The sequence below is a fragment of the Halichoeres trimaculatus genome, unplaced genomic scaffold, assembly GCF_033239565.1.
Source record: "Halichoeres trimaculatus isolate MK-OKI-2021-1 unplaced genomic scaffold, fHalTri1.1 fHalTri1_scaffold_11, whole genome shotgun sequence".
NCBI classification, from domain to species: domain Eukaryota; kingdom Metazoa; phylum Chordata; class Actinopteri; order Labriformes; family Labridae; genus Halichoeres; species Halichoeres trimaculatus.
The window spans coordinates 34094741-34109546 of NW_027437189.1; the positions used below are offsets into that span (position 1 = coordinate 34094741).

At 39.3% G+C, this 14806-nt stretch overlaps 1 protein-coding gene across 1 annotated transcript in view; it reads right to left on the reverse strand.

Moving 5' to 3' along the window:
* nphp4 (nephronophthisis 4) overlaps positions 1–14806 on the reverse strand; it is a 370059-nt gene that overhangs the window by 44378 nt on the left and 310875 nt on the right. The window contains exons 19-20 of the mRNA XM_074682340.1: positions 14121–14320; positions 11190–11413 (exon numbers count right to left, since the gene is read on the reverse strand). Coding sequence (XP_074538441.1) covers positions 11190–11413; positions 14121–14320 — 424 coding nt within the window. The remainder of the gene's footprint in view (positions 1–11189; positions 11414–14120; positions 14321–14806) is intronic.

The following is a 14806-nucleotide window of genomic DNA, read 5'->3' on the forward strand; positions in this document are numbered from 1 at the left end:
CAGTGAGGGCTTTAATTAAAATACTCTTTCAGTAATGGTAATTTGAATATAACTGAAGACAAAACCCAGTTTGTCATTTCTGATCATAATTTTAGCCCATCAACACATCTCATTTATTAACATATAAAACATAAAACATGCTTAAAGGTAAACGGTCCATGCCACAGGGCACAGACAGCAGGTCCATGCCATGTGGAGCACAGAAAACCAGTGCTCTTGGCAGGTTAACATATTGATGTACAGCGGCGTCTAATATCCACTGCATTCCTTCCTCACGGTTTGAAATGAGTCAATTCAATAGGCCGTAAAGTAAACTTTACAAGTAGACATAAAGTGAACTCAACTCAAGACTTTTAGTTATATTTACTAACCTTTTTAGTGCAATTGTTTTCCTAGATTCTTTTAAGTAAGCTCAACTTGTCACATTTTTACAGTGCAATAAAGTATAAAAACACTTCGCCAGAATTTACTTTGAGGTTTTGCAAATTATTTTACTTTGAGTTGAACTGATGCAAAATGTTGATTTGAGAACAATCCAATTTTTAAGTTTATTTGGCTTGATCAATTGTGTTAATTAAACTTATTAACTTCATTTTAAATAACTTCATCTATTTAGGTGTTACCAATTGAAGCAATAATTTAAGTTGGTTGAACTGTTTTCTTTTGTCAGTGCTTGTTGCATTTCCATTACACCTAGAATTGTGCAAAACCTAAATTTCACAATAAAAAGTACTCATGCTTTATATGTGAAGTAGGGGTAAAAGCTCTGTTGTTAGTTCTTGGTTCAATGCAGGTGTTTATGAGAGAGCAGGCAAGCTGGAGATGGTAAATTTTATTCAGTGTTTTGTTCCTGTCTGTCTTGAGTTGGCGTGGTCATGTCTGACAGTGACCAGTGAATAAGAACTCAACTGTTTGTCACGTTGTAGTCTGGTTGGACGTTACAATTTTTAAACACCCTCTGCCTTTGTCTAGTGACGCCATATAAGTAACAACAGCTATGCTGGTGAAAATGACAGTTTAGCTCTTGAAATGTTTGGGATACCCATGGTTACTGCCGGCTACAGTCCTCCTTCTTCTGCATATCGCAAGTTGAACATCGGGGGATGAGATTTTACTCAAGTTGGGCGAAATTCTAGCTGTAACAGAAACGATTTTACCACGTAGCTACCACTAAATATCCATATAGACAGAGCATACCACTTGTATGTGAGGTTTGACAAGTTTTAAGTGGAAATATTCACTACTTCAGTAGTGTTGTGAACTAAAATGTTACGGGGAATGGATATTATCCTTGTTTCTGTATTCTGATACATTTTGATCCCACAATATTGTCAGTACAAAAATAAAAAGTCAAACTGCAAATGTGTTTTTTTTGGCTGTACTCATGGAAATATCAAGGCTTCAGCTTTTGAAAATGTACAAAATAAGAAAGAAAAACTTTGCAGGCAGTTCAATAAACAGCTAAAGCATTGGTGCAGGCTAGATGTCTAAATAATTAATTTCTGAGAAACACTGAGAATTTTGGTCAATTTTAAAAACAATCCAGGGGGTGAAATTGAACAATTATTTAATCTGACCTTCTACATAACATCTCACAGAAGTTTCAGCCAAAATATGACTTCATCTCCTCTATAACCATAAATTCTATTAACAGGAAATAGCAACATAAAAGTACTGTTGAACCTCAATGAAATACCGGCGTCATGAAAAGTGTTGTGGTCGGCGCTGTGCTCAGTCGACTGCTTCCTCCTCCAGACTGACCTGAGTTTGACTCTTAAAAACCTACAGTCTTGCAGCATAAAGATATGCTTAAGCTCTCCTGTTAATTTTTGTATCTCTGGCTCTTGGTGGGGGTGGCAGGAGCCTTAGTGAGGAGAGTGACACTGCCTCTTCAAGAATTAAATAAATACACGAACAGGGTGCAGGGCTGATGAGAGGACAGATGCAGGGATTGATGACTTTCAATTATATCTGCTAGGCTTGGTGGCTGGGCTAATGCCATAATGATTCATCCATGGCGCACTCCAGCCTTTGTTGATCAACATGATATATGCTAATCCAAAGCAAAGGCGTGAGCAGAATCCGCAACAAAGGATCTGTACTGGGGGATTAACGACAGCGCTAACTTAAGGAAACAAACACAACACCAGTACCAAGAGCGGGTGATTCAGGAAACCTCAGCCATAATGGCTGCTGTACGTGGATTAAGGGGGTATTTAGTATCACAACAGCATGCAAGTATGTCTGCATTTATGTCAAGAACAGTTCTTTCTGCTGCGGAAAGAGCCTGAAGCTTCTTTGTTTATAAGCCTGCTTCATGTCTTTGAACACTAGAGTGAACCACAGCAACGGAGAGCTCGGATGAGTTTAACAGAGCTGAAGATTTCCAGAGTTTTCCATCTATTCATGCAGACACACACATGTAAAATGTGCAGTGGTGTGGCAGCTATCTGTACAATCAACAGACAGTGGTCTTAGTTATTCATGAAGAAAAGAACAGACTTTCTGACTTGTGTATTACAGTTAAATGCAAAGCGCATGCAAGCACCATACAACCTTACTGTATAATGTTTTGCACAAACACTAGTGGGACTCATAACAACAAAATTCCTACACTGCACTTTGTCTTGCCTTGTTGTGTCACTCATTTCATAAACCTACAGTGAGCAGTCTAAACTGGTTATGGACAAGAACTAAAATTAACATAGCGGCCTTTAGCAGAGCAGAAATGTATTGGTTGAGATATTATGTTTGAAAAAGATCCTAGTATGTGATGAATTAGACTAAAATGAATTGATTATGGCATTTTTTTCCCCATCAAAACAGATAAATAAGGAGGTAAAATGTAATGCTTTGTTCACAGAGGCCTCCAGAATCAACAAAAGACAGATGTTCTCCAAGTAGTTTTAGATAAATCATGCATTGATCCAAATGTCAGGTGGATCTGGACCGCGAGCACCCAATGTTGAGCCTTACCTCCATCATGTTGTCTGTGCTGGCCTCTGACCTGGTGTTAACATGGAGTTTTTTTTATTCTTAAAGTCAATTAGATGTTAAAATGTTGTTTCAGAGCCTCACTTCCTGTCTCACTCATACTGCTCTGTGTGAATAGAGAGCTCGAGCATCCAGGATAATAGTCATCTTACTTATCATCTGGAAGGCTGTAACCTACTAGAGCTAAAATGCAACAAGCCAAAGAAAGTTAACACATTGACTAAGGACATTAAGTATTATTTTACATTATGTACAATAGTATTTTGTCTATACAGCACAAGACAAGAGCAATTCATTGATTCATTTTGTATTTGGGTTGGTAGTTTTCGCAATGTCCGAGAAAGATCGAGAGATTAGAGATTAAGCTTCCAAAAGACATATTTATATCTATCTATCTATCTATCTATCTATCTATCTATCTATCTATCTATCTATCTATCTATCTATCTATCTATCTATATATATATATATATATATATATATATATATATATATATATATATATATATATATATATATATATATATATATATATATATATATATATATATATATATATATATATTTATATATAGGGGGATATTCTTTTTTGAAAATATCCAGCTACTTTAAAAATCTGTTTAAATAGTGACCCCCCTGGAATGATGGGCTAATTTGATTGATTTCAAAAATCTTTACCATTTAAAAAGAGATTTACCTGAACTTCTTCAGTATTACAATTCACCAAATCTTACTCAATAAACATTCAAATAAACTAAATAGGACACACTGATAAAGAAACACAAGTTGAAAGAAAGTTGGAAAAAAAGAAGAGAAAAGAGAAAAGCAACAACTGACAAATTATACAAAGCCCTGCTGAGGAAAAAGCCATTGAACTGTTCTGTTGCAGCCTTTTTCATTAGAGCCATGAACTCTCCAGGAAGATAAAAATCATTAAGCTGTTGAGTGTTAGAGGGGTTATTCCATGACCAGAGAGCAAAGCAGGAGAAAGTTACAAAACCAAGTCTGGAACGAATCCTAAACACTTGTTAGCCCAGACAAAACTGAAGCAGCTGCTGGATAATAATATGAGATTATGCAGATATTGAGAGAGTTTACTCAGTGCAGCTCGGTAAATAGAAATTTACCACCAGGGATGTCCTCTGACGCTCTAAAGAAAGCCAGGAAACCAGATGTAAAGATGTCAGTGTTGCATGTGGGCAAAATGTGAGGAACGGCTCTATACAGCTCGGTCTAGAGCAAAATATCATGTTTTGGTTAATAATACTGATCATTTTACAGGGATGAATAACTTAAAAACTTTTAAAAAGCAGACTTACACCATTAGTTTCTTTACAAAATATATAGAGATATTAGAGTTGTTGTGTTTGGTGAATAAAATGGACAGTGTATTTTATTAATTCAGTTCTACTTGCAGATGTCAAGCTTTATATATATGATATATGGACATAGTGTCTGGGGCATCACTAATTTTTTTCTGATGCAATATTTTTAGCCCATGCCTCCCATTGACTGGAGCCAAATTGGAAATGCTAAACTCAACCAAGCTTCATTTCAGTTAGGATGAGATCAAGAGGCAGGTTTTTAGCATTTTTACAGGCAGTTACAGGATGCCCACCCATCAGTAAAGTCAGCCATGCCCTTATGTGGACAAAACTCTTAAGTCCAAAAAACACTAAAAACAAGCAGCAACATCCGGTCTGAAAATATGAGACCATGCTGAAGTGCTAAAATCTGTTGTATCTGTAGTCTCCAAATGAGGCTGACTCCAGAAGTACTGGAAGTCAGAGACACAACAAGCCAAAAAAAGCTGTTTTCACAGCAGAAGTAAACATATTTATAGCCTGGTAACTGAAGGGTGCCCTATAACTGTTAGTGTGGAGACTCAAACCCTGCCCCACTTCCAGTATGGCCACGCCATCCAATTTTCTTCTAAAACTGTTTCAGAAACAGAAATCCAATGTCACAGAGACTACATCCATTCATTTTACAGTCCGTGATTGAAAGGAAGTTATTTAAAAAAGTTCACTCCTTGAACAGTGTGTACCAATAGAAACAGGGGCCATTCAGACCCCAACATTTGTCCAACCAGGCTGTAAGCATATTTATTTTTGCTGTAAGAATTGGCTTTTTTCTGCAGCCAACCCTTAAACTTTTCACCACTTGCAAAATATTTTCAGACGAGGGGATTTCTGCTTGATGTCAGGGCTAGGTGGGGAAGATCTGATGCCCATTACCAACATTATTTCATCCTTAGCAGAAATACTCACCTGAGAAAGAATGAAAGCATTTCAGGCATTGAGCAGCAACCTCCATCTGTGAGAAATGAAGCCCTGTGGAAGTTCTAAAAACTGCAGTACCAACAGAATCCACTTGAGGCTAGCTGCAGAAAGACCAGAAGCTACATAGGAACCAAGCAATAGAAAGCTGACTTTCAAGCATTGAAAACAGTTTAAGTCTAAGTACCTCATCCCTCTATTCTGGTGCACACTGTAAAGAGGGTGAATTTTATAATGACTCAGCAGTTTAGAAGAAATAAAGTTCAAGAGTTTGTCCAATCAGAGCACAGCTACTTTACTCTGTACCTCTGCTGACGATATACTTTAAAACGCTGTAACAGAAACATATGGGTGATGTCACAGATGCAACGTCAATATATCGTACAGTCCATAACATGAACATAAGAACTGGGTTAACACCTATGAGTCAGTTTTATTTCTCAAAGATTTTTTGTACCCTTTGAATCAGTCTCCAGTATCATGTTGTGATATGTCTATTCACAGCAGGGGGGACTAAGCGTGACAGGCAGAAGTGTATGGAAGTATCTAAAAACACCCAGTGACTTCAAAATAAAACAAACTGAATCAAAACCAGGTTGTATTTAGCTTGACTATCACAACAAACAGACATAATGAGCAGAGCCAGACCAGGAGTCAACAGGTTTGAGGTTTTACAGCCCAACATGAATGAAGAGAGACTTATCAATGGAGCAGGAAGCGTGAGAACTCCTCGGTCTGTGACTCCAGCTGTCTGTCAGTCATGCAGCATTCTGGACTGAACATGCAGCCGGTGTGAGCTAGTGAACGCAGTCAACATACAACAGAATGGAGCTGAACTGGAGACGCATCTGGTGTAAGACACAGCCAATTTAAATAGTTTGTTGAGCTTGGCGATCTGTGAAATATCCAAAAATCCATGTCTCTATGATTGTGCAACTCAAATATTCCTAGTTTCCACAAAGGATAAAATAAAAGCTGTGTGTGGTATAAACTCCCACTCCCTTTAATTGGTAGTATTTCCTCTGTCAAAGCGAATGTTCTCCTGAAAATGATCTATTCGCCATGACCCCTGTTAATCCTCCCCCTGGGCTGGCTTTCCTCCCTTAATCAATAAAGTCAATACTTCTCACTGGAAGAAAAAGACCAAAATAACTCCACTGCACAATGCCCCTCGAAAAATGTCCCATCACTGTAGGTGCAAAGACACAGCACTAACAACTGCATTTGGACAGGCAATCTTTAAGGCTTTTCCTACTCAGCACGCTGCATCCATGGAGACATCAGTCAGAGGCTGCTGTCTGATGAAAGTTAACACCATTAGTCCACGTCTACCCAGGGTGGATGTGGAGTACTTAACTCAAGTACTTAACTGTGAACCATGATGTTTCCCTCTCATGCCAAGTACATACAGTTAAAAGGGGTTAAACGATATATAACCTCCCACTATGTCATTATGCTTAAACATAGCCCCGCACAGTCAAACTGTCCTTTAAAGATTAAGAGCAATCTGCCTATTGATCTTTTTTTGTCTTACTCTTATCTATTTTAGGCTTGAAATGAAATACACGGGGGTGGGTTGGTTGTCCGTTACGTGCTGCTGCAGAAACATGGCAGAGCATGATGGCGGCCTCAGTGAAAGGGAACCAGATCCACATAGATTTAAAGAGATTACTCCAAGCAAACAAAACCAAGATACTTTTTATTTTGGTGATAATAAACTTAGAAAATATTCTTACATGTTAAATACACCTTAAAGACTTCAAGGGGCTGTGAAGAGTTTGAAAGTGATCTTGAAAAAGTCTTCCTTCTAGATATATGCCTGATTGTAATCCACACTTTAAATTGAGATTATCAGCGCCAATGTAGGTATTTACGGATGCTACTTTGTACCTTCCTGATCGGGCTGAGCAAGACTGGATTGATTTGCGGCACGTCTAGGTCTCTATGACAACACCACGCTGGCTGATGAAGTTCAGTAGAGAGAAGAGAGATCTGTGATTTTCTCTGCCGAAAACGATTTCTGTGATTCATTTTGTAGTGATGGTGGACACTGGAGCCTAACTGTCAGACAGACAAAGGACAGAAGAGCAGAAGAAAGATAAACAGGAGAGTGATACAGCCCGAGCCAAAGGCTAACACAGGGGCTAATCTGTCTGTGCTAATGTTGATTCCAACCCACAGTCAGCAGTTATTCTGCAGTGGTCTGTTCAAACTTGAGAGTCTATCAATAAAATGAAGAGTGAGGTTATGTTAGCTCTGATTGGTAGATGACTGACGGGACATAACCAGGATTCACTAACCAAACATATTAAAGACACGTCACAGCACTGAGCTGTCAGCACTACACATATAACAGCTACTAGGCCAACGGATACATAGCACCGGGGTGCTATTAGCCATACAGCCAGCTAATGGCTTTATTGGAAGTCAAAAATATGCAGTTGTCGATCAATTTGTTAAATGTTAAACAATACTTATTTTAATAAATATTAATATTAATCTTAAAAATGTATGAGATTTCAGGATGGCCATAAAAAATGGGTAATTACATGCTGTAGAGGAAAATATTGTTTTGAACAGACTCATACAAGTAAAACTATGATTTAAAAAAAAAATTCAAAGTGTATTTGCCGATTCTGAGAGGAATGGACAGCGATTACAGCAAGAAACTACATGAGAGAGTTGGATGTGACATGTGGGACGGGGCCGAAGGTTGGAATCGAACCATAGCTGCTAGCTTATGGACGCAGCCTCTGTAAATAGGGCATGCTACTTAACCTCTGGGTCAAACTGGTGCCCTGGAGAACTGGGTTTTAATGTCAACAAGCGTTGACATGAGATCCTATGCATTCTGCAGCTCTTCTCCATCTATGGTCTGGTCTTGTTTTCATGGACTGACACTGGCATTTTTTTTGGAAAACATGGTAACTGTAAGCAAGATATATCTTTCTATAGACTCCTGATCAAAATCACAAGACCAGTTGAAAAATTGCACAAATGTACATTTTGCACTGTTGGATCTTAAAATGGTTTTAGGTAGAGTTTCAAAATGCAAAAAAGAAGAAAAGGGAGTGAGACAAAAAAAACAAAAACACAAGTGAGCAGTTTACTGCAAACAACAGTTAAAGCGAAATAGTCTGTTCATCAGATGATCAAAAGTTTAAGACCCCAGCTTTCAAAAAGTCAAGTGATAAAGGATCTAATTGGCTGTCTGTCGGAATGATCCTCGACCCTTGATCCTCGATCAAGGCCATTACTGGAGCCGACTGCAGCCCAATAACCATCAGACAGCCTCGTCCCCTTCAACACCACAAACTCACTGTTTGGACTTTTTCAGAGAGCAGCAAACATAGGACACTGAAAAGTGAATAAAGTTTGATTCTCTGAGGAATTTAACTGAACCTTGACATCCTGATGGCTTCAATGTTACTGACATGATGAGGAGATCCCACTGGAGATGGTTTTACAGCGGCACAGTGGAAGGGGCGCCATCATGATCTGGGCTTTTTCCTTCAATGGACCAATGGAGCTCCAGGTTGGTCAGGGGCGTCAAACGGCGGCTGGCTCTGTGGAGATGTTGCAGGGGGCCTCCTTCATGACTGAGGGCCCTGGTCTGTGTGGTAATGACTGGGTTTTTCAACAGGACAACGCTGCAGGTCACAATGGGCGCCTGACAAAGGACATCTTCCAGAGGAATCAGCTCACTCTTTGGACCATCCTGATGTTCCCCTGATCTAAATCACTCTGACAACATTTTGGGATGGATGGGGAGGGACGTTTACAGAAATGGACATCAGGTCCAGACAGTGGATGATCCTCCATGAAGACATCTTCACCACTTGGAGCAACGTTCCCATGAGCCTTCCGGAAATGCTCACATCAAGCAACAAGAACAGTGGAGCTCCTCATTACTGAGTCCTTTTTGAAACTTTGATTTCTATGTCAGGGAGTTTGTTTTTTTTTGAGCTGTGGTCTTAACTTTTTGATTTGCTGATGAACAGACTGTCTCACTTTAATTTAGGTTTGCAATAATTTGCTTACTCATTTTTTTTCTCTCCCTCCCATTTCTTCTTTTTGCATTTTGAAACTCTACTCAGAACTTTTTTAAGATTCAACAGGGCGAAATGTAAATTCTTGCCAGTTTTCAGCGAGACTTAAAATTGTAATCAGGTATGTATGTCTCAGACTGTGGAGGGTGAAGAAGTGAAAAAAAGTTTATTCCATTAAAGGGAGGAATCTGCATGACCCTGTGCTGTGAAAGTCTATCAGCACTGAGATATTCCTGCGGTGATATGATTGCATCAGAAACGGTTAGAGAAAAAAGCCTGAAGAAAGCTGTTTGTTTCTCCCTCTGTGGACAGACCCGGGAAGGCATGAACTCTTACTTTTTCCAAAATATGCATGACTACAAAGTTATTTCTGCATCTCTTTGGGTCATTTTTTGCTAGAACAAGTAAATGTGTTTATTTTGGGTTCATCACTCAGAGTAAAATTAAGTGCAGCCTCTGTGAGCAAACTGGGAACTAAAACTGAAGCCTTCTTCAGACAGGTGAGCACAATGTCATGGTTGGGGATAAATCCCTACAGTTTGATAAATGAGAACACTGAAATCCAGGGGACGCTCTCAGAAGTTGTCAGACAGTGGTACACATCTTCAGACTTGTAAAAATCCCCACCCTTAAAGGGGACATATCATACTTGTTTCTCCTTTTCACTATGCCAGACTAGGATGCCTGTAAAGCATTTCTGCCCTCAGTACAAGTCATTTAGTTCCTTCATTGCCCCACAATAGCGTTCTCAATATCCTTATTTTAGGCCATTCTGAAGATCTCGTTGAAACGCTCCGTTTGGAGAATGACCTCCAGTAACCTCGCAACGTCACAGCCCTTTGTGCTCTGATTGGTCAGTTCTATCAGAGGGGCGGAGGGGGTAGAGCCAGGGGGTGGTTTTTGCAGCATGGCAGTATTTACAAAATCGCCATATTGAATGGGGCAGACCGAGCGAGTTTGCTGTTTGCCAAAACTTCACCGTAAGGCATTGATAGCACTAATAAAATGGCAGAGTGTAGGATACGTCCTTTTGTAATGGACCCGAGTCAGACCCGGACGGTTCTGCAGCTCAGGAGGAAGAAAATCCACCTAGACACAGATCACCTCAGGACGCTTCAGTGTGGTGAGTCAAACCGGTACTGTAACATGTATAGTTCATACGTGGAAATATAGGCAGACTTCACCAATAAACTATTTCTATAACAGGGCTCCATCCTGCTCCTTCACTTTTCTCTGTCTGTTTTATCCATCATGCTGAAAGTGTAGTCTAAAGATCGCCTCTACCGTCAGTTCATCACTATGTTATTACCGCAGCATTATTGTGGTCCAGGCTCACAGTGCATGTCAGAACAAGCATGCAAATATCACAGTCTCACAAGTATTACGACGTCTGCTTAAACTACTGTGTTTTAACTGCTAATTCACCATGTAAAGCCGAGCTGCTCAGCAGAGCAGAGTCCCTGCATCCAGCACTCAGTCAATCGGCACTTGGTGGGTGTGTCCCTCGGTGGCGTTTGTGTGACTAACTGACATCACAGAGGAGGAGCTGCTTTATCAGATTACTCCGATAAAAAGAAAGGATCCTCGTGTCGTCATGAAGGTCGAAATCTTGCGGCCAAATGGCAATGACCTATTTTCAGAGGCATCAAATCTCGTTGTAGGATATCAGAAAAAATACAATATCTCTTTTTTTGAAAATTCAGGGGGTGAAAGGTCTTGTTTTCAAATTATTATATTATACGTAAGTATTAAATCAGGGATCAGCATGATACGTCAACTTTAAGATGATATATAACTAGAAAGTGAGTAGTTTTCAAACATTAACTTTCATCAACCAAAGCCACTGTTAGGTAAGTTTGCGTCTTACCTGAGCTCAGGATCGTCGCTGTGGATGCTGACAGTCTGAGGTACATTATAAGGATTCTTGAGGACATACTCCATGTACTCAGCAGTGCCCAAGCTTGCGTAAAGCAGGTGCTGCGTGGTGATGGCCTGCATCAGCATGTTTGCGATGCCCTCCGCTTTGCTGCGCTCCTGGTTGAGTTTGATCTGATCCACCTCTTTGTCTGACCGGGCTCTCTTATTCCAGTCCTGGCCCCCAAGAGCAAAGATACTTACTGTTAGAAACATTCCAGACAAAAAAATCTTTCAATTAAAATGTTGTTACAAAAATTTCTGATATGTTTATGTTTCATTTTTTTCTTCAAAAACATACATCAGAAAAGACTTAAATATCTTATCCAGAAATTAGAGAAGATAAAACACTGAAACCAATAAAGATAAGCTCTCTCTTTGAGATTATTTTCTTTGTTTCAAGGTAATGGAGGAGTATGTGTTTAATTAGAACAATTCCTCTGCACACAGAGGAGCTACAGGCGATGTGCTTAACTCAGCGGTCAGATGCTTGGATAATAAACCGGCTTCTTTAAATCTCTGGAGCAATCTGTGTTACAATTGTACCTGAATATGAAAGCATTAAATTTCTCTGTCCTTACTTTTTTTTTTAAGTGTAAGGATGGTTGAGAAAAACTTCAGTGATTAAAGAGATCACCTTGTAGTTGAAGAAAGTATCTGGGGTCTATAGAATCAAGGAATCTTTTCATGCTGAAAGAAGAGAACAGTTACTTTTTCTCTCCTAACATCTGTGCATGTTGTACTTTGGATGGAGGGGGTACGAGCCCCTTGAGAGAAGTGTGACACGTCTTTGTGTCAGGAAGCCCTGAAAGGTTACTACCTCCTGTTCTGTCTTAGCTGTCTGAACAAACCTCTATCTGACCCGTGTTTTCACATCTCTGTGAAAAGACCAAGGACACTAGTGAGAGCAGTAAGGGAGAAAAAGAAAGACGCTCACAGAATAAAGGAAAATCTACACTCGTTTTACTCTCCATTACTATATTTGCCTGTAAGTTTATGACCTCCATCACAAAAACATATGAAAACCTGGTTTAGATATTAGTAGGAGTGTCAAAATTAAAACTTTTAACCACACTTTGATTCTCCACAATTTTGCAGATTTGTTCTGGAGTCAGACCAGGAAAAAAACAGACAAGTTTTTTAATTAAAAAAAATAATAAAATAAAATAGAATCAAAAAAATAAATAATAATTAAAAATAAATAAAATAAATAATTAAAAAACAGAAAAGTTTTTTTAATAAAAAAATAATAATAAAATAAAATAAAATAGAATAATAATAAAAAACTTCAATCTTCAATGATTTGCTTTTAAATGTATCAGCAAAAAGTAATGTTGTTTCAATATAAGTCACAAATAAATAAGCATGATCCAGGAATCCATGCCTGAAAACACACCTGACTTGAAAAGAATCAAACACCTCAAATTCAGTTTTTATCATCAAAGCAGCACAAGTTAAAGTGAAAAAATGTCAAGCAGAGGCTAATTCTTTGCTTGTCACTAAAACAGCATAAACAAATTACCTCTTACTCCTTGACTACTTGTATACATTACAGGAATTTGTTGGTAAATAATGTCACCACCAAATGTGCATAATAGGCCCTTTGCATGTATCCGTCATAGACATCATAGGAGAGAGGAGTAACAGCACTTGAGAGACAGAAAATCGGTGAAAAAAAAAACACTAAATGAATTTATAACTATATGAAAGAACTTTCTTCTTTCAATTCTAGTTTTCTTTTAATTTATTTCAGTGCTTAAATATCAACTCTTCTCCATTAACCCTGCTTGGGCAAAAGGATCCAGTTGTCTGCTCTGACTGCAGCAGGGAGAGACTGCTGTGTAAGTTAGGAGAACTTGTCTGCCTGTGGATGTTAGGGACAGGGGTGTGGGGCTCACAGCAGCTGCTCGTTAAAAAGCAGAGGGTGCTCCAGATCAAAACATGCTTTTACATCAGAGTCTCCAAACTCCAGGAAAGTTGCTTGATTTGTTGCTACTCCCTTTTTAAACAAAGCAAAAACATAAACAAAAAAGTTGCAACGAAAAAAAGTTGGTTTTTTTTTTTTTTTTTTTTCAATTTAAATTTGAGTGGGTATGTCAACAGTGATTGAACATTACCTCATGGGGAGGGCTTTTCACAGGCACAGGCACAGATACACACACACACACAGCAGCTTGAGAAGCATTAGTGCAAATGTGCTGCAGAGCCCAAAACTCTTGGTCCATAAGGATGTATTATCCCATGCAGTGCAAACTGAACAGTTCAATACTTTGTCACATACTGTTGCATTCCCACTTACTTCATGGTCCAGTGCACTAACAGTATTATTTGGAATATATTCAAACCATTATTCGGCAGACACTCAACATGTATCTTATTTTCCTGAAAAGTAAAATCCTAAGATATACACTTTCTGTCTCAGTTACAATAATCAACACAGTATTGGTTTGTATCATGGTGTGAAACAGCTAAAACACACTTCTCTACAAGTGGAATTGTAGTGCATAAAAGTCTGAGACAGACATGCACCCCAGCCAAATTACATTTAACATGTGCACCCAAGGGTGAAAGTACAAGATGTGCCTTCAGGTAGAAGAACAATTAACGCCTTCTTGTTCAGTCACTAAAACACAGAGGGTTGAAGGGCACATTGCTACAAGGATTGTAACAACCCCGGGATGTCACAGAGAGGCTTCACACATCTATAAAAGCTCCCTCACGGAATAGTTTCCAGCCAGAATGAAAGCCACTGCTCGGCTTTTGTTGTGTGTTTGAGATGTAAGGAGAAAAAAGACACACAGGGACGGACTGTTGTGTCTCAGCTTCAGAGATAAGCTGCTATTCTTGTCCCCCCCCATTGGCTATGAACAAAGTTTGACCTCACCGTGACCTTAGCTGCTTTAGCATCTTCCTTGCCTTCCCGCTGACGCACAGCAGCCATGCAGTTGAGCTTGCGACTCACTTCGTCACTCTGGTTTAGGTTGTACTCTCTGGGCATGGTGGTGCTGCCTCTGATCCCGTGTTTGTACAACGGCACGCGATCCCCATCTATCTCCAGTCTGTGTGCTTGTGCAGTGTTCCTAGCTGTGAAGACAGAATAAGCCATAATCATGAATATATTTACTGAACAGAGTGGGATCTAATCTCTTTGCCATTTTGACCATATGTTCTAAAAACCCTCCAAATGTCCAAGGGAGAGAGGCACTGACAGATTAAAGTATTGTTGGAGCAAGAGAAACAACAGCTTGTACACAGACAACAGTCCAGTAAAACAACTGGCACCGCGACAGCTCAGAGAAAGCCTCACTGATGGGAAAACAGACTTGCTCTTTCCTAAATTATGTTTCACCTCCATCCTCTGCACATAGCAAAATATCCAATTAAAATTTCTGATGCATCCACTTGTTACGAAACAGTTTATCCTCATTTGGATGGCCGTTTGATTCAAATCTCTATAGAAATGTCCAACCGATGATGGAGTTTCCAGGCAGCTAACGCCCACCCAGTTTCCAGAAACACACTAACTGCACATTAAACCTATCAAGAGTTACAGCAGATCCCCTACCAGGA